Consider the following 20,146-nt stretch of genomic DNA (forward strand, 5'->3'; position numbering starts at 1 on the left):
AATGTGAGTGTAAGACGTCCATTTTAACACGTTGTCTGTGTTGTGCGGCCGGCAGCCCGAGGAGCTGCGCATCGTGATCGAGAAAGCACGGGAGATGGAGCAGAGCTGCGGCCACCTGTTTGACGCGGTCATCGTCAACACAGACCAGGATAAGGCCTACAGCGAGCTGCTACGCCTCATCAACAAGCTGGACACAGAGCCGCAGTGGGTCCCCTGCTCCTGGCTCCGTTGATCTCCTCCTGCTGTCCAAGCATCTATATATATAGATATATATATAAAATACACACACAGGCTGTCCTATTTAGATCAGGAGACTCGCTCACTTCTTTGAGTTGGTTTGTACGGAGATGCACTTGGCCATTGAAGCAGCCTGCTTCACGAGGGCTAGAAGGACCGACCTCAGACTGATGTTAGACGACAGCAGAGGGCCACGCTGCCCCTTTAGTTATCTTGTTGCCCCAGGAAGAACCGAACAGGGTGTTTCTAATGCTGACCGTTTGAAAGAAAACGACGTGATGCATTTTCACTTCAAATTGAGGACATACTAGAAATACTTTCTCAAATGATCCTCATTTCCACTGAGGGAGTGGCCTTATCCTTAACTTTGCGTCTCTGAAATAACTGTTTTCACGTTAGCACACAAATATTGATTTGATAAAAATGTAATGCCTTTAGTGTTACTTCACTTCACCTTTCTATTTTAGATTCACAGACATCTTAAGTCGCAAGTAATCTTTGTAAAATCCAATTTCTTTTAAAACAATATTAGTAATTACAACGGCAACCTGGATTTATTCCACATTGTTGGGTTAGTCTTCTCCATAAAGAGGCCCTGTAGTGCACAGGAAATGTGAAACTCTTAACTCACCACTTTTTTGTTTTTGTTTTAGTCTGTTTTGTGGAATGAAAGCAGATGCTGCTTAATCTGTGAATACACAGTGTTTGCCGGCATGTTGCTGGCATGCTTGTCAAACCCCTTATTACTACTTGCATAAAGCCTGAACACGCATCCGTGCCTGATATCATTCTCTTGCACTACAATGTCTTTTTTTCCTCAATTCACAAACAACACTGCCATCTTGCCTGGACAGACACACTTATGTTCACACACAACTCAGTCTAGGACCCAGGATACAGCACATCTATTTATAACCATAGGATTTAGATTAATTTGTCATGATGGCAGTCGCCCTGACCTGAGCAGTGGTTTGTCTTATATTGCAATATTCCTCTTAATTGCCTTCATTCGTGTCATGCCCCGAACCCCTCTCTATGAAATGCATACGTTTACCCTGGGTGGGAAGTAGTAGTATTGAAATGTTTGATCCTTACTATATTCTGGGAGTTTGTATCAATGTGTCACTGTGTGGAAGTTGTCTGTTTGTCCTGTGGAAATGTGGGCGCGTGTCTCCTCGTCTGTCTCTGTTGAAGTATTACCTGAAGTAGATCTGACACCTTATCACTGTTGTTATCACTGAGTAGAACATTTATATATTATATATATATTATATATATATTTATATATATTTGTAATAATAAATAGATTCATGAAGTTGTGTTATGCATGGATTGCTGGCTCCGTCTCACTGGCTGGTTTGTGTCCAGATAGGGGGGCTGGGCTAAGTGGAGTTTAGCTGTTTTGAATGTAAAGTAGAATATTCAAATCACTTCCTGTATATTGGACATCACATTCTTTTTTCTATGAATATTCACAATAAATAGATGATCGCTAGTAAACCTTGTTTCATTGCATTAACTTATTGGAAATTGGGTAATGTGTCTTGTTGCTGTTAACTGTCTTTTCAATGTAGATTATACATAATAATTACAAATGATTAATTGATAAATAAACTGAGGTATGACTTAAAAAAAAAGATAGACCTACATGTAAAGAGTGCATAGGTATGGATACAGCCAATAGCACCGCCAAACAGAATCCTGAAGCCGTTTCAAGGAGACGCCGTAGGTGGACTCTCCCGACGTGTATGGTCCCACAGCCCTATATCCCACATTTCTACGGTTTTTTTCTCAAAATTAGGCCCTATGTTCTCAGATTTCTACGAATGTATCGAAACTAGGCCCCATGTTCGTACATTTCCAAGATTTCTACCCCTGCCTGGTAGTTAAGGGTTCGGCACTCGTCCCGCGGCGGACGGTTTGAAGGAGCGAGCTAGCTTCGCAAAATTGGCCCGTGCAACAAGCAACGCCTTTAAGGTGGGAACAGTCATGCGGTTCCTCTCGTCAGTAGTATTGTTCATTATGGGAAATATCCGCTCAACGGGAGCATTTGTGCCAGGCGGACAGACGGCAAACTGGCAATTAGACAGATTTTTGTACGGAATCTCCCTGCTTCCGAAATGCGCGAACATCTCCGCCCAGCGTTCGCTGGTTTCCATCAGCATTCCACTGCGACCATCCCTGTTGTGTTTGAGTAAATTATCGGGCTATTATAAGACCACGTTGGCTATGTTATGGCTGACAACAGGAGACATTTCATAGTGGGCGGTGGAAACCGGGACATTTTAGCGTCCCAACCGGCTTTCGTCGGGACACGCAACTCAAAATCGGGACGTCTTGTCAACGTATCTGAACCACCTAAACTTTATTTATCGAACTCTCTCTTAACTTTTCACACGCAGCTGACGTATCAGGTGCAAGGTTTTCAGACAACAATCAGAGAATACTGCAGTGAGAATGTTGTAAGCAGATGTTAAAAGCTGTTACAGCTGTGGGCCTTAAACTCCTCGCCTGTCATTAAAGGAGACATATTATGGTGTTTTCCCAACAAGTAAACATAGTATTTGAGTAATACGCTGTGGTCTGATCTGGTCTAGTCATCAACAGAAAATTAACGGGAGGACATTTTATTTTGGCGTGACATTTCTTGCGTGTGCGTGTGATTGATGCTAAAAGCGTGAGTGTCACGCCAGATGCGTGAGAGTTGGCAAACCTGGGGGGCAGTCCTGTCTGCTATGCTTTTTACCAAATAATGTGGAAAGAAATTACTCGTTCATTATAAAGTGCTTCCAAAAAATCTTGAGGGAGGATAGGGCATAAATTGAAGGGAATTATAAGGAACACATACCTAATTTTGAAAATGTCCTAGAAATATTGGACCATAGGGTTTAATTTTGAGAAAAATCTTAGAAATAAGACGTCTTAGAAATGTGGGAACATAGGGCCGAACACGTGAATTCCAATAAAAACAGTTTATTAGTTCATCCCAAGTAATGGGGGTAGATTACTGAACAAAGAGACAGGTTGAATGTCCTGATAAAGTAAACTAATAAAAAAAGAAAGGGTTAGGCACAGAAAAAACCAACATACAATTATCTTGCAATAATGTGGCCTTACCTGAGGTTCAGCTGATGGTTTTGTCACACACACACACACACACACACACACACACACACACACACACACACACACACACACACACACACACACACACACACACACACACACACACCAAAAGCACGAAAAGACAAGACAAAAGCGCAAACAGAGGTCCTTTTCAGATTCTTACTCTTTTTTTATGAATGATGGGGCAAAGTGTCAAATGGAGCTGTAAAGGAATGATTTTGTGCAAACAACTAAGTACAAAACCAAAGCAATAAACAGCACACAGAGCATGCAGAAAACCACCACCAAATAAAATGACATATATACTTATACTTACTATATATATATACACACGTGGACAAAATTGTTGGTACCCCTCTGTTAATGAAAGAAAAACCCACAATGGTCACTGAAATAACTTGAAACTGACAAAAGTAATAATAAATAAAAATTTACTGAAAATTAACCAATGAAAATCAGACATTGCTTTTGAATTGTGGTTCAACAGAATAATTTTAAAAAACAAACTAATGAAACAGGCCTGGACAAAAATGATGGTACCCCTAGAAAAGATTGAAAATAATTTGACCATAGGGAAATGTTAAACTAAGGTGTGTCCTCTAATTAGCATCACAGGTGTCTTCAAACTTGTAATCAGTCAGTCTGCCTATTTAAAGGGTGAAAAGTAGTCACTGTGCTGTTTGGTGACATGGTGTGTACCACACTGAACATGGACCACAGGAAACGAAGGAGAGAGTTGTCTCAGGAGATTAGAAAGAAAATTATATGTAAAAGGTAAAGGCTATAAGACCATCTCCAAGCAGCTTGATGTTCCTGTGACTACAGTTGCACATATTATTCAAAAGTTTATGGTCCATGGAGCTGTAGCCAACCTCCCTGGACGTGGCCGCAGGAGGAAAATTGATGACAAAATGAAGAGACGGATAATAAGAATGGTAACCAAAGAGCCCAGAACCACCTCCAAAGAAATTAAAGGTGAACTCCAAGGTCAAGGTACATCAGTGTCAGATCGCACCATCCGTCGTTGTTTGAGCCAAAGTGAACTTCATGGGAGACGATCAAGGAGGACACCACTGTTGAAAGCAAATCATAGAAAAGCGAGACTGGAATTTGCCAAAATGCATATTGACAAGCCACAAAGCTTCTGGGAGAATGTCCTATGGACAGATGAGACAAAACTGGAGGTTTTTGGCAAGGCACATCAGTTCTATGTTCACAGACGCAAAAATGAAGCATACCAAGAAAAGAACACTGTCCCTACTGTGAAACATGGAGGAGGCTCAGCTATGTTCTGGGGCTGCTTTGCTGCATCTGGCACAGGGTGTCTTGAATCTGTGCAGGTTACAATGAAATCTCAAGACTATCAAGGCATTCTGGAGAGAAATGTGCTGCCTAGTGTCAGAAGGCTTGGTCTCAGTCGCAGGTCATGGGTCCTCCAACAAGATAATGACCCAAAACACACAGCTAAAAACACCCAAGAATGGCTAAAAGAAAGACATTGGACTATTCTGAAGTGGCCTTCTATGAGCCCTGATCTAAATCCTATTGAACATCTGTGGAAGGAGCTGAAACATGCCATCTGGAGAAGGCACCCTTCAAACCTGAGACAACTGGAGCAGTTTGCTAATGAAGTGGGCCAAAATACCTGTTGACAGGTGCAAAAGTCTCATTGACAGTTGCAAAAATCGTTTGATTGCAGTGATTGCCTCAAAAGGTTGTGCAACAAAATATTAAGTTAAGGGTACCATAATTTTTGTCCAGGCCTGTTTAGTTTGTTTTTTAAAATGATTCTGTTGAACCACAATTCAAAAGCAATGTCTGATTTTCATTGGTTAATTTTCAGTAAATTTTTATTTATTACTTTTGTCAGTTTCAAGTTATTTCAGTGACCATTGTGGGTTTTTCTTTCATTAACAGAGGGGTACCAACAATTTTGTCCACGTGTGTGTGTGTGTGTGTGTGTGTGTGTGTGTATGTATGTATGTATGTATGTATGTATGTATATATATATACACACACATTCATTATATAGGGGAGGCCCTCTTAAGCCCATCAGTTCCTTGGCTCCGCAGTGCATCAGTGTCCCTCTCTATGGCTCCCTCTCTCTTTTCCACTGTTTCGTGAATTCATATCGATATAACGAGAAAGACTATTGATAATGGCAAGAAAATAAACGCTCCATGGTCATAATAATTTAAAAAGTTAAATTAAAGCGTGTAACGAGCAAATGAGACAATCTAGTTGTGGGCCAGCAGAGGCTGAATTTTAACCGAATTCGGCCCATAACCTGATTTTTTACATCGTTTTTATATTATTTACATTTACATTTAGGGCATTTAGCAGACGCTTTTATCCAAAGCGACTTACAATAAGTGCATTTGTTACAATAAGTACATTTGTCATAAGAAGTGAAACAATATATCGCTGTCGGTACAGTAAAGATGTTCATAGAACCAAGTGCAAGTATTACAATCGCTAGGCTAACCCATTCCCCGTGTAAAGCAATGATAGCAGCTACTGTAGATGCTACACAATTAAGTACCTTATGAATATATTTTATGAATATTTTAATATTGTCTGGTATACCTGAACCACACATAGGCCTACACATTGGTGGAAGTGCAGATAGGCTACAGATCTTGCTATAACGATAATTGAATAAAAGCTACATGTCTACTTATAATATAACTAAATAATTTTATATTTATGTAACCCCCAGGGGGTGCTGAAGCTCACAATTTGTACCACTAAGCTAGAAAACCAAACAGCACTCCCTTTCAAACTATCTATGCAGGTTATGTCCAATGAAGAAACAGAAATGGGACTGATGTTATCAAGAATGTAAATTTATTAGACACTAAACACAATAACGGTCATATATAGGCAGCAGCAGCAGCAGCAGAATCCCACAACACAAAAGTCACAGTAAATAATGTTGAATAAATAGGTACGATTCGCATGCACAGAAAAGAAAGACTTGACATCAAATAGGCCGTACACACACGGACACAATTGTTTAACACACACACACACACACACACACACACACACACACACACACACACACACACACACACACACACACACACTAATGAACACTGCAAACGGGATGCTGGCCCTACAAGAAGTATTGCACAATGCCCATAGGCCACACACATATTAACCAAAAAAACAGACAAAGACACACACAAAACAATTAGGCGAACAGGCTACTACTAGCAGACCTTCCCCCTAGACCCGCTTAAGTCTTCAGGTCAGCCAAAGACAATTGTGGCAAATATTCGAGGCACTCATACATCAGAGTAAATAAAAATAAACAATTAATTAAGCTCAGGAAATACAGTGGCTGGTGAAACAGACGAAGACAATCCTCCTCAAGTCATTCAGAGGGCTGCAGTCAGCTGTTTATGCTTCTGGACTGCTTCTGAATCCTAGTGATAATTTAGACATGTTTAGATCTGATTGAAAAGACTGTCTACGGAAATGGAATGGATAAACTTACGTTGCTGCACGCCCGTGTAGACTACTCGCTATTATGCAAGCAAAGCTTAGGTGCGTGTACCATTTACTGGTCACCATACGCACAGACACCAAGCCGCAAAAGACCAACAAACGCAACATTCCAACAAGACTCCCGTTCTCCTGTCTGCACAGCTGAGACATCGAGGGGATGTCGCTTCAATCTACACCGCAATATTATTCTCCCGTCCATGGCTCTGTGCGTTCACACCAAAAGCGAATTGAGCTGCCAAATCGCCGGAAGTCATTCACTTTCTATGGGCAAGAGCGACACAAGCGTCAAACGCTACCACCTGCAAAAGGTGAGCAACCAGAGCGGCCAAAACAAGTTGAAGACGGCTGAACTTTATTCAAATTACTATGACGCGTTTCAGCGGCAAAACACTGACAGCCAATCGGAATGTAGACGCTCTTCGCTTGCTTGGATCCCAGGGAACACCGAACACCGGCACTACTTTTTTGGTTCCTACTGACTGTACAAAATGTCGACTGAAAAGTGAATCGCGGCTGTAACTGGGCACCGGTGTTGTGCGATCCGAGCCCTTTTCATTTCAGAGATCGCAACAAAAAGGCTCTGGCCTGGGCGGAGGTGTCACGCGTGGTTGGTTGGTCTGGTGTGTGAGTTAATGAAACGTTTGAGATTATTGTAAAATAGGTAAGATACATGCCTGCCAACCGAGATCCTAGCTGTTAACCTTCCTTGCTCTGAATGGGACGATATCGTTTTCAAATATCGAAAATAAATATGTTGTGCAAAGGAATAATACGTTGTGCAAAGGAATAATCCACGCATAATAATGCAAATGAATAATGCACGGAAAAATCTTGTCACTTCAATGCAGTTTAATAGTCAATTTCATTTGCTCTCCATGCCACCAATCTAACCAACCAATCGCGTGTAGTCATGCTTTAAACAAAACACGTTTTTAAAATCGTCACAAACACAAACTAATCGACTAGACGAGGGATAAATGACAAGGGATATATCTCTTGTCTTTTATCCCTCTATTACCGCTATTCCCCACTATTCACAGAGCCTGAGGTGAATCATTTTTAATTAAATAGTCTAGATAGATAGCCTAGTCAAGTCTTTATTAATAGCAAACGACACAAATAGTCGGGAATTCATTTAGGTCATTCAGCTCACACAGTATAGCCTACAAGACCACACAGAACAAGGGAGACAAGTCTGACTGGACATACACAAAATACATCACATTAAAACTAGACACCCGTTGATAGATAGATAGATAGATAGATATGTTCCATTATTTGCCTTGCGGAGCCAGCCAGTCCTGTGCCCGTATGCAAATTAGCCATGTGCGCCAATGTCAATTTGTTTGAGTGAGCGACGAATGAGTGCAGATCAGTAAAACATGTTTTAACTAGCCTACTACAGCACGCAACGTTTTTTTGTTCTCGGTTGTAATTACATTTTAGGAGGTTTATTTCTATATATATATATATATATATATATATTGGAGGGGAATCACTGTCCTACTTGCTGTCTAAGCGCTTTATCCAACTAGCAAAACCGTCTCTGCAATAGGGCCAAAGTGTATGGGAGTTCACTCTTTGATATGGCTGTCTGTACTAAAAGCATACGGCTCCTTTAAATGCGTCTGTAAAATTGAACTGTACGTCATGAGCGACTTGAGCGACTAAAGCGAACAGAAATATTCGCAGCGATACTTTATGAGCGACCAAAGCGTCTTTGCAGCGCAATTCGCTTCTGGTGTGAACTTCTCTTTCTAAAGGGAAGCGCCACCTGTGTCACCTGATCAGTGCCAGTGGGCGGGACCAAGCTGCACTTCCCATCATAACCGTCCTACCTGCAGCATTTGTATATAATATATATTTTAATATTTAATTAATTCAATATTAAACAATGCATTTTCGACTTCAGAAGGGGGGGGGGGGGGGGGGGCTGGGCAGTGCACGCTCTTTACAGATCTTGTTATAACGATAATTTATTAAAAGCTACATGGTCTACTAATAATATAACGAAATAATTCTATATTTATATATGTATAATCTATATTTTAATATTTAATCAATTTAATATTAAACCAATGCATTTCAATCGGGTGATTCTGTTCGACTTCAGAAGGGGGGGCTGCGCATGGCACGCTCTAACAGATCTTGCTATTGAATAAAAGCTACATGGTCTACTTATAATATTATAACTAAATAATGTTCTATTTATATTTAAATATAATATATAGCCTATATTTTAATATGTAATTAATTCATTATAGAACCAATGGATTTCAATCGGGAGCGGTTTTTCGACTTCAGAAGGGCGGCTTAGTGAACGCTCTAGTTATGGATTGGTCACAACAACAACCGATTTTTGCAGCAGACTCCCTCAAAAACTGAAACTAACCACGTCCCTTAAACCCAGTCTCACACCTTAATGTAGTATAACTATGTTGGTCCACCGCGGAAAACGCATTACAATAGCGGCTCTAATCATGACATGCCCTATTCTTTTCAATGGGGCTGCGTCCACGTCACTTGACCGTCATGGTTGCTATGGTGGTCGCCAGAGTGATAGCTGTAACGGAGCGGCGACTCTTCCATTGGGCTCCGTTGTAGCGTTTTCTGCCGCCTACTTCCGGGGTATGGAGCCTCGCATAGTTCCAAACATCCATGTACTGCGTAGGAGATCATTCATTTCCATTGCTGGCCGTCGAGTAACTTCTGAGGTAAGTGCATTAAATAGCAGCCTCTTATGAATTCTCAGCTGTCTATATTGTATCAGAGGCCCTTTATGATGCATATACTGATATTTATTTGTATATGCACAGTGTAATTATGTATATTTTTTATCTTTGTAGACGACAGATTGCCTGCTAGTTTGTTAGCTCGGCTTTGCCATCTGTGAGGTTATCTCCGGGGGTAAATTGATTAAATTGCTGCCTCTTTTGAATGGTCAACTCTCTATATTATATCAGAGGGGCTTTATGATGCATATACTGATCTTTATTTGTATGTGCACAGCATAATTATATCTATTTTCTATCTTGGTAGAGGACCGATTTTCAGTCATTGCCTGCTGTCAGCTCGATTTCGCCAGCTGTGAAGGTATCACTGCACCAGAAGTTAAGTAGTGAATCTCTGACAACTTTTATTTAGTTGGTTATTGATGTAGGATTACTAGGATCAATAAGGTTGATTAACCACGGGTTTAACCTGCTGAACCTGACGGTGTTAGCTACGGTGTTGGAGTACTGTGTGCCTGATGCTATAGCTAGTAGAAATAAGGTTGCTTTTGTTTAATTATACCCTAGAAAAGGCTGTTGGATTACATATATGAATAGAAATGATTCCACACAAAAAATATAAGCCATAATGACGAGCTTTCAAATGTTATTGCAGACAGTAGTGTCATTCTTTTTTTTTCATAATGTAAGCTTCTGTCCACCCCTTCCCCAACTTGGCAGCAATTTGGCCATGTGTGGGGAAACTCATTGACCTACAGGCTATTCAAGGTCTTGTAGTCAGCTACTGGTGCTGGTGGCTGCTGCTGCTGATGGTGGTGGATGCTGATGGTGGATGCGGCTGATGGTGGATGCGGCTGATGGTGGATGCTGCTGATGGTGGATGCTTATGGCGGTGGCTGCTGCTGCTGGTGGCTTCAGCTGGCTGGTGCCGGCAAACACTGCTGCTGCTTGAGGCGATGGCTGCTTGAGCTGGCTGGTGGTGGCGAAGGAGATTGGTGTCGACTTCTGCTGTTAGTGGTGGCGGCTTGTGCTGGCGACGGTGGTGGTGGTGGTGGTGGTGGCGACTGCTGCGATTGTTGTCCTTCCTTTCGACCTGATGCACTTTACTATCCTTAACCTCAGCCTGATGTATGTGGAGTATTTTCTTTGTTTATTAATAACTTATAATATTCCTCCCTGTTCCTTCTCTTTGTTCTTGTTTTTCAAGTTAGACATACACGCACACCTGTTCACACATTTGTTGTTCTTGTTCCACACATGACTAACTTTGTTTTATTTATTGATACGCCCTGGCTCTACTTTGCTGTTCTTGTTCACACTGACTGTATGTTTGCTTCGTTGTTCTTAGTCATAGTTGTTCCCACTCGTTTGGGTTCCACAAACCTCAGCCTAATATATGTGGAGAGGATTCTTTTTCTAAACACTCTTTTACGATTCAAGACGGGGTGGACCCAAACGCGCGGCACAAATGACCACAGACGAGAGCGGTAACAGTTGAACAGTTGAACTGGTGCTGGTGGTTGCACCCGTTAGGGATAATCGTGAATCCACGGACCGGGTAGTCCGAACCGGGGTTGGATGAGTCGGCTGGCAGCCGAACCGACAGCCACACCCGACGATTCGTTGATGATGGTAACTCCGGCAGTAGAGCAGGGTTGAAGTATAGTCGTGATGGTGATGACTGGTAGAGAGACAGAAGTATTAGGAATGCGCAAACTTGAACACGAGTAGACTAGAACACTAGGAATACAGGGTATGAAGAATCAGGAAGCTACTCAACAGGGTATGTACAACTTGACATTCTGGCAAAGAATGGTTGGAAGGCTGGGGTAGATATACTGGTGATCCTGATTGGAAATGACTGTCAGGTGCGGGTGATCAACGTGGCTGGATCGGGGAACTGCGCTGGAATGCGCAGGCCACGCCCCCGCACACGAAACACTGAGACAGCGACAAACAGGGACAGACAAGACTGAAAAAGAGCGGTACTAGCAGAAGCTAGGATCTGGTGGAAGAGACCGTGACAGTACCCCCCCCCTCTACTGACGCCAACCCTCCCAGTCCACCAGGTACTGAAATCCGTGCCCCCTAGGGCGGACATCCAGCAACCGCCGGACTGTCCACACCGGGTGATTGTCAATGATCAATGTGATCAATGTCAATGATGCGCGGTGGAGGTGGAGCAGGCGTAGCGTCCGCCAGAGGACAGGAGGAGACAAGTTTCAGCAATCAGACATGAAAGGTGGGATGAACCCGAAGAGAGGAAGGGAGCCGGAGACGCACAGCACAAGGATTGATGATGGCCTCGATCTCAAAAGGACCAACAAACCGGGGAGCGAGCTTCCGAGAGGCTACCTTCAACGGAATGTCCTTCGTTGAAGGACCTTCTGGCCGGGAACGTACTGGGGCGCCGGTGTCCTGTGGCGGTTGGCCTGTCGCTGGGAGCGGGTGGACGCCCGAAGCAGCGCAGCTCGAGCCTTGTTCCATGTGCGTTGGCAGCGTAGGATATGGGCCCGAACCGAGGGAACAGCGATCTCTGCCTCCTGCGAGGGAAACAGCGGGGGCTGGTAGCCCAGAGAGCAGAGAAAGGGGGACATTCCGGTAGTGTCATTACGGTGTGTGTTGTGTGCGTACGCTACCCAGGGAAGATGAAGGCTCCATGAGGCGGGATTGGCGGCTGTGACACAGCGCAGCATGCCTTCCAATTCCTGGTTTGTCCGCTCCGCCTGGCCATTGGTCTGGATGATAACCAGAAGAGAGGCTGGCTGTGGATCCCAGAGCCAAACAGAATGCTCGCCACACCTGGGAGATGAACTGGGGACCCCGGTCAGAGACGATGTCAGCGGGGATGCCATGTATGCGGAAAACCTGGGATACCATGAGCTCTGCGGTCTCTCTCGCGGAGGGAAGTCCGGGCAGTGCGACAAAGTGGGCTGCCTTCGAAAACCGATCTATAATGGTGAGTATGGCGGCGTTACCTCTGGATGGGGGGAGACCGGAAACAAAACCTGAAATACTGCAGGGGCATTGGTAAGTCCAAAAGACATCACCAGATATTCAAAGTGACCTAACGGAGTAGTGAAGCCCGTCTTCCACTCATCCCCTTCGCGGATGCGAACCAAATGGTAGGCATTACGGAGGTCCAATTTAGTGAAAACGGTAGTGCCCCGCAGGGGAACAAAGGCTGAGTCCATGAGAGGCAACGAATATTTGTTCTTTATCGTAATGTCATTGAGTCCCCTATAGTCAATGCAGGGACGAAGGGTCTTGTGCTTCTTTGCTACGAAAAAAAAACCTGCCCCTACCGGTGAGGATGAGGGACGAATAAGCCCCGCAGCAAGAGAGTCCCGGATATATACCTCCATGGCCTCTCGTTCAGGACGCGAGAGGTTAAACAGGCAGCTGCTAGAGAGAGAGGAACCAGGAAGTAAGTCAATAGCACAATCGTACGGGCGATGTGGTGGCAGAGATAGTGCGTGTTGTTTACTGAATACCGGGCCCAAATCATGATAATCCTGGGGCACCAACGTCAGGTCCGGGGGTTCCGGAACGGGCTGTGGAGCGACTGCCGCAAGTGCTGAGGCGGAACGTAGGCAGTTCAATAAGCAATGGGTACTCTAGGCAGAGATCTTACCGGAGGTCCACTCTAAACTGGGGTTATGAAGACGAACCCAGGGATGACCCAGTACCAAAAGAGTCTGGGGCGAGCCAATGAGGTGAAACGAAATTTGCTCCTGATGGTTCCCGGAAAGCAGCAGGGACAAGGGAGCAGTCTTATGCTCTATCCTGGCCAGGTGCATTCCGTTGAGAGCACTCACCTCCATTGACAAGTCGAGTGGAATGATGTCTACTCCCAGCTGTCGTGCCACCTCTCGGTCCAAAAAACTCTCGTCTGCTCCGGATCAACGAGGGCGGAGAGGTGTAATGAGCGGTTCTGCCACGATAGTGTGGCCTTGAGCAAGGTACGGGAGTTAGCGTAATTGGGAACGCAGCTCGATCGGTAAACTCCCACTGCGACCGAGCTGGTCCGTTTCCCGGACGCAGGGGGCAGTGGAGGCGGATATGACCAACCCTCCCGCAATACATGCAGGAACCCGTCCAAAGCCGCTGGTCGCGTTCCTCCGTGGTTAGATTTGCGTGCCTCAGCTCCATGGGCTCTGGCTCGGGAAGACTCTGAGACTCTCGGAAGGTGTTGGTGATCCGCTGCGTAGATCTCGCTGTCGTGGACTTGAAGGGGACGGATGGCGGGGTCTGGATGGAACTCTCCCTCCTTCGCTCCCGAATGCGATTGTCTATTTGCATAGCAATAGTTATGAGCGCCTCTAAATCAGACGGCTCGTCCTGCAACGCGATCTCATCCCGTAGGTGATCGGCCAGAGATCGCTGAAAAAAGTCCCTCAATGCGTTGTCACGCCAACCACTCTCTGCCGCGTAGATCCGGAAATTGATCACAAGCTCATCCACGCTGTGGCAAACCTGGCGTAGATCAAGAAGGCGCTGAGCGGCCTCTCTCCCCGAACTGGATGGTCGAAAGTCTGCCGCATCGCCTTCGTAAAAGCCAGGTAGTTAGAGGCCTCGGAACCCCCGCGGTCCATCTCTGCTGAAGCCCAGGTTAGCGTTCCCCCCTGAAGGCAGGCGATGAGGTAGGCGATGCGGGAGGTTTCGGTGGCGTAGGTAAGCGGCTGTTGCTGAAAACCTGGAGAAGAAAGCCATGACAAGCATGGTGCTCGAGTTGGAACGTAGGGCTCCCGGCGAACGACAGGAACCGTAGGGAGGGAACCAGCGAATGAACCAGAGGACGGAATCTTTGCTAGAAATTAATCTAAATTAGTTGACAAGTGATAGAAACTTGTCCATTAGACTGGCTTCAACCAGGGTGCATCTTGGGATTACTCTGTGAAAATTGTAGGTCTCTGGGAAAAAGCCGGCCCTAACCCTAACCCGAAACCTCAGACCCCTACCTCCCTGCCCTTGGGGTCCGACCGGGCCAAGTTTCGGTGCGGGGGTCCCAGTTAGGCCCTAGAATAAGGTATTCAAGTTTCAGGGTGGTAGGACCTTCCTATCTCAAAAACTGTCTTTCCACCACATTCTGAACCACTAGGTCTTACAGGCAACACTGTCGTTCTTGGGACCCCAGGAAATGTGCGTATACATTTCGGCATCTCAAGCTATCTCGAAAAGGTTGGAAAAGGGGCGTGACCTCCAACAGTAGAGTAAATGTATATTAGACAGAGGTTAGTTTCTAGTTCTCACTTTTTGTGGGATGTACATTTGTGGCTTAAAGTGTGTACACACAGCTGGCCTGTGGACACGTTTTTGAAGTCTGGGGTCAAAAGGTCAAAAGGAGCCGGCACCACGCCGCTTATGAGATAACAAAAAGTTAATGTGCATTCTCTCATAACTTTTTGTCATTATTAAAGTGAGGCCTGATTCTTAGAATGCATGTTGGATGGCTAGGGAGAACCTCAGGCCAAAATCTTGCAAGTGAGCCGCTGGGTGAGGTGCAACAAAATGGAGCACTCGCTGATTCATTTCTTGTAGTCACCTATTGCATCACTTCCTTTAGGGCTTCGGCCTCCTAATTGATCATTGTAGTATATTTGAATGCCCTCTTTCATATATATGACACCACCACCACTGGGACGTGGCAACAATTCTCCATATCCATATGGGGAGGGGGGGGGATTCTTGTGGGCAGTAGGTGTGTACACTATATAGGAAGCACAACCAGGAGGAGGAATGACCTCTCACATATATTTAATTAATTGTTTCAAATAACCCTGCCTCGTTAAATCAATGAGCTTTGTGTTTTGCTTGCACAAATAGGTTAAAGGCTGTGTCAAATCTGTCCATGCGCATCTCTCACAGTGACGTAACAAGCCACCAGACAGCGATTAAAAAAAAAAAAGTCAAGTAGTCAATTAAGTAACTTAATAATTAAGAGTCCAAACTGCGGAAAATAGAAACATATTCCAAGGTGCCTTTTGAAGGACTCCTTGGAGTATTTTCTAACCAGCGGAATATTTTCTAACAAGCCGTTATTGTATTTAATTAATTAAATATTAAAATATATATTATATAGATAAATATACTATTATTTAGTTATAATATTATAAGTAGACCATAGCTTTTATTCAACAAGATCTGTTTCTGACCATTGACCATTGACTCGGAAATTCTATGAAGGAAATACATATTGACGTACTGGCACTATATCCCTATACTAGGATATAGTGCCTATTGGCACTATATCCCTATACTCCCATCTTGAATTTAATAGACCATTGTCGTTGCTTCGAGGAAGTCTGGTGGTCTCTGTATATAATAAATAAATCAAATAAATGTATTGATTTATTACACGGCTCTTCTCAATGCTGTGGAAAGCTCCGTTCACTTGCATGGGCCTTCCCGACTTCCGGCAGTGAATTATCTTTTCCTTCCGGGCTTAAAGTTTTTTTTTAAGTTGTTAAATGAAATAACATCATTACACGGTTACATAAAATAACATAATCAGCAAAGAAAATGGTTTTATAGCCATGATTTAAATGGCATGCGAGCTGCTGGTTTCATGTCCATAGCAACCATCATAGAAATCATGTTTTTCGGTCGAGACCTGAAATATTCTTTGTCATAACTGTCAAACCAAACATCCTTCACATTCACAGAGCGAAGATTATGGAAGGAAATGCACATTTCTCGCTAAAAATGTTTACATTAACACTTTAAATGGCGTAACTATACTAAAATATCATATTTTCCACCCAGAATAAAAAGTTTGTCCGCCATTTTCACAGAAAAGTATCCTATTACCTCCTGCAAACTGTAGAGGCCCTCATTCGCTCATTTTGGGTAAGTTCCAATTGGTCGTAATCTGTGGTGGGACAAACCACCTGTGCTGTTCTGATGTTTATTTGGAGAAAAGGAGACCTCTAGTGGTCAACTTGTAAAGAAATGTTTTTGTAATAGCAGTCTTGCCGTAGTTTGACGATGCATGGTGAAGCAACAGTGACATGTTTTTCTCTTTTATATTGGTTGGCCAGAAAACACGTTTGCCTGTAACTACATGTCATACAGTTATCTTGACATTGAATACTAGTAATGAAAACCCTTGTTAATGGAATTAAGTTCGTTCAGAATGTATATTTTGATCCTTTATGCTAATCGCGAGCATCTTAATGTAATTTCCCATAGACGTTAGCCCTAAGCTAACGCATGTGCTATTTGTTTGTTATGAAACGTTTTAAACAGACAATATATGAATATTGTTCTTGAACAACGTCTGAATGAGATGCTGAAAGGTGTATTTTGTATCTGTCCAGTTTTACAGTGCTTCCTGAGTAAAGTTTGGAAAGGAAACAAGCTGCTTCATTCTTTATGAGGGAAAACTGTTAGCTATCTGCCGACCTGATGTACCAGGCTAGATTGCGCCACACACACAAAGAAGCGGGGGCAGAACAGTAAAAAGGCAGCTCTACCAACGGCCAGCGTTCGTCCGATCTGCAGGTAAAATACCATCTATAACAATCACCATGTCACTCAGAAGAAAAGAAGAGGATTGTGATGAACTAGAAACAAGATCACTCGTATCCAACTGCTCCAGAACCAGCAGACAATCTGTAGCTAATTCTATGGCAGTGCAAGCACGGGCTAAAGCAGAAGCCGCACGTGCTGAGCTCGCATATGCTCGACAAGAGGCAGAGCTACTTAAACAGCAAGCCATTCTAAACTTCAGTCTGCACGAACTGAAATTAGCAAAGGCAGCGGCGGCTGCAAACGCTGAAGCTGTAATCCTAGAAGCAGCCGCTGAAGAATATGATTATGAACTGTCAAGCCCAATTAAAATGAGAGCAAATGAATACACAAAACCTCTAACCCAAGTCTAAATGCTGAATACAAATGCTGAAATGCAGACTCCTGTTACAAATCCAGGTCACCAGTCCTATCAGGGTGAAAAAGCAGCCTGCATGGTAAATACAGTCACAGTCTCACCATCAGATGCAAAGCCACAGAAAACTTCACATTCACCAGAGCGCCAGCCTACCATGAACAGCGGTGAAGCAAACAAATGTGAAAACCAGGGCCATGCACATCTGAGTGAAAGCAGTGACCATGAATTGAATGAGCTGCCTCAACCCCACACACTCACAGGAGAAGTCCCCTGGATCCCAAATCAGGCAACCAGCCCTGCACAGAAAAAAATCATACAGCTACAGAGAGCTCTCCTACAACCTGAAACCAACCAGTGATGATTTCAAACCTTCCCAGCCTTACCACACACAGCCATTCCCTATGTCCAACACAAGCTCATCCAGCGCTGTGGCTGCAACAGACCTAGGGAGGTACCTGATGCGACGTGAGCTGGTGAGTTCGGGCCTGCTGAAGTTTGAGGACAAGCCGAAGAACTACTGGGCCTGGAAGGCATCTTTCATCAGCTCTACCGACGACCTAAAACTCCTAGAGAGGAGCTTGATCTGCTGTGCAAATGGCTTGGGCCTTCGTCGTCTGAGCAAGCTAAAAGAATCAGAGTGGTGCACATTCCCTATCCACCTTCAGGCCTCAGGATGTTATGGCAAAAGACTGGAAGATGTTTATGGCACACCAGAGGTAATTGAAAACGCTCTTCTAGGAAAAGTTGAAGATTTTCCTAAAATCTCAGTCAAAGAAAACCACAAGCTAAGAGAACTGGGAGATATTCTCATGGAACTTGAAGCAGCCAGGGTAGATGAATACTTACCTGGTCTCGCATACCTCAACACCTCCCGTGGAGTAAACCCAATAGTCCAGAAACTCCCGTCCAACCTGCAAGAGAGCTGGATCACTGTAGGATCACGTTACAAGGATCAGCACAGAGTGCCATATCCTCCTTTTGCAGTCTTTGTCAACTTTGTCTGTGAACAAGCAAAAACGCGCAACGATCCTAGCTTCGCTAACATAACAGAAGCATGGCGTGCAACAAAGACAGAAAAGAGTGTTTTCCAGCCATCCAGTCATCACACAATCAGTTGCTGTGAGAAGGACTGAAATCTCAACAAGTGGCGACGATAACAACACAGGAGTCAGGAAACATGATGACCCAGACAAACAGTGTCCACTACATAACAAGCCTCATCCATTGAGAAATTGTTGTAGCTTCAGAAACAAAACTCAGGAAGAAAGAAAAGCGTATCTGAAGGAAAAACACATCTGTTTCAAATGTTGTGCGTCGTCCACTCATGTTGCTAAGGACTGTGGGAAGCCTGTGCTGCGCCAGGAGTGCAACAGCAACAGACACCCAGCAGCACTACATCGAGGTCCCACTCCATGGAAAACCGAGGCACATGTGAGTACTGTGGATCACAGCGGGGAGCGGCAGACGCTGGAAGCCATTCCGTCTGTGACATCAAAATGCACGGAAATCTGTGGAAGTGTGAACACGTCAAAATCATGCTCCAAAATCTGTATTGCATTAGTGTATCCTGCAGGTCAAAGACACCTAGCCATGAAGACCTACATTGTTCTTGATGAGCAGAGCAACAAGTCGCTAGGCAGAACAGAATTCTTTGAACACTTTGGAATTCAAGGCACAGGAAGAAAATACACTTTGAAGACGTGCTTAGGAGTGGTGGATACGGCCGGAGGGCGAGCCAGCAACTTCATGGTGTGGTCATTAGACGGCAACATCCACATTCCCTTGCCTACGCTGATTGAGTGTGACATGCTGCCAGACGACAGGTCTGAAATACAGTCACCAGATGCAGTCAGATATCATCCTCACCTCAAACACGTGGCAGACAAAATCCCAGTCCTGGACCCAGAAGCGTCCATCCTCCTTCTCCTCGGCAGAGACCTAATTCAGGTGCACAAAGTGCGAGAACAATGTAACGGGCCACACAAAGCACCGTTTGCCCAACGACTCGACCTGGGATGGGTGATAATCGGAGATGTGTGTCTGGGAAGAGCACACAAACCCACCACTGTCAGCGTCTTCAGAACCAGTTTGCTGATAAGCGGGCGCCACTCCCTCCTCAGCCCATGCAACAGCAGCTTAACAGTCAGAGAGAAGATTGACAGCGCTGTGCCACCCCACACCTCTCCATGTGCGTCTCCTGCAATCAATGAAATAGACAGCCTGGGCAGAAACGTGTTTCAAAGAACATAGCGCGGCGACCAAGTTGGCCTGTCCATCGAAGATGAGTTGTTTCTTGACCTCATAGATAAGGAAGTCTACATGAACAACGCAAACTGCTGGGTAACATTGCCGCCATTCAGGCCAAATAGGCAGCGTCTGCCCAACAACAGACAGCATGCTGTCAACCGTCTCGCCTCCCTCCGTCGCATGCTGGAGAAGAAAAGTGCCATGAAAGAACACTTCTTCAACTTCATGCAAGCCATGTTTGACGCAGACCAAGCAGAGCCTGCTCCAGAGCTGAGGCCTCAACAATAGTGCTGGTACCTACCAATATTCAGTGTTTATCACCCACAGAAAAAGGACCAGATACGGGTAGTGTTTGATTCCAGTGCGAAGCACGAAGGCACCTCCCTCAATGACATCCTTCTCA

General features: G+C 44.5%; 1 protein-coding gene across 1 annotated transcript in view; it reads left to right on the forward strand.

The window, feature by feature from the left end:
• pals1a (protein associated with LIN7 1, MAGUK p55 family member a) overlaps positions 1–1,742 on the forward strand; it is a 50,060-nt gene extending 48,318 nt beyond the window's left edge. The window contains exon 17 of the mRNA XM_079752505.1: positions 56–1,742. Within this exon, the coding sequence (XP_079608631.1) occupies positions 56–232 (177 nt within the window). The 3' untranslated portion in view covers positions 233–1,742. The remainder of the gene's footprint in view (positions 1–55) is intronic.
• Positions 1,743–20,146: the final 18,404 nt, after the last annotated feature.

The sequence above is a fragment of the Pollachius pollachius genome (genome assembly GCF_949987615.1).
Source record: "Pollachius pollachius genome assembly, chromosome: 15".
Lineage (NCBI taxonomy): Eukaryota > Metazoa > Chordata > Actinopteri > Gadiformes > Gadidae > Pollachius > Pollachius pollachius.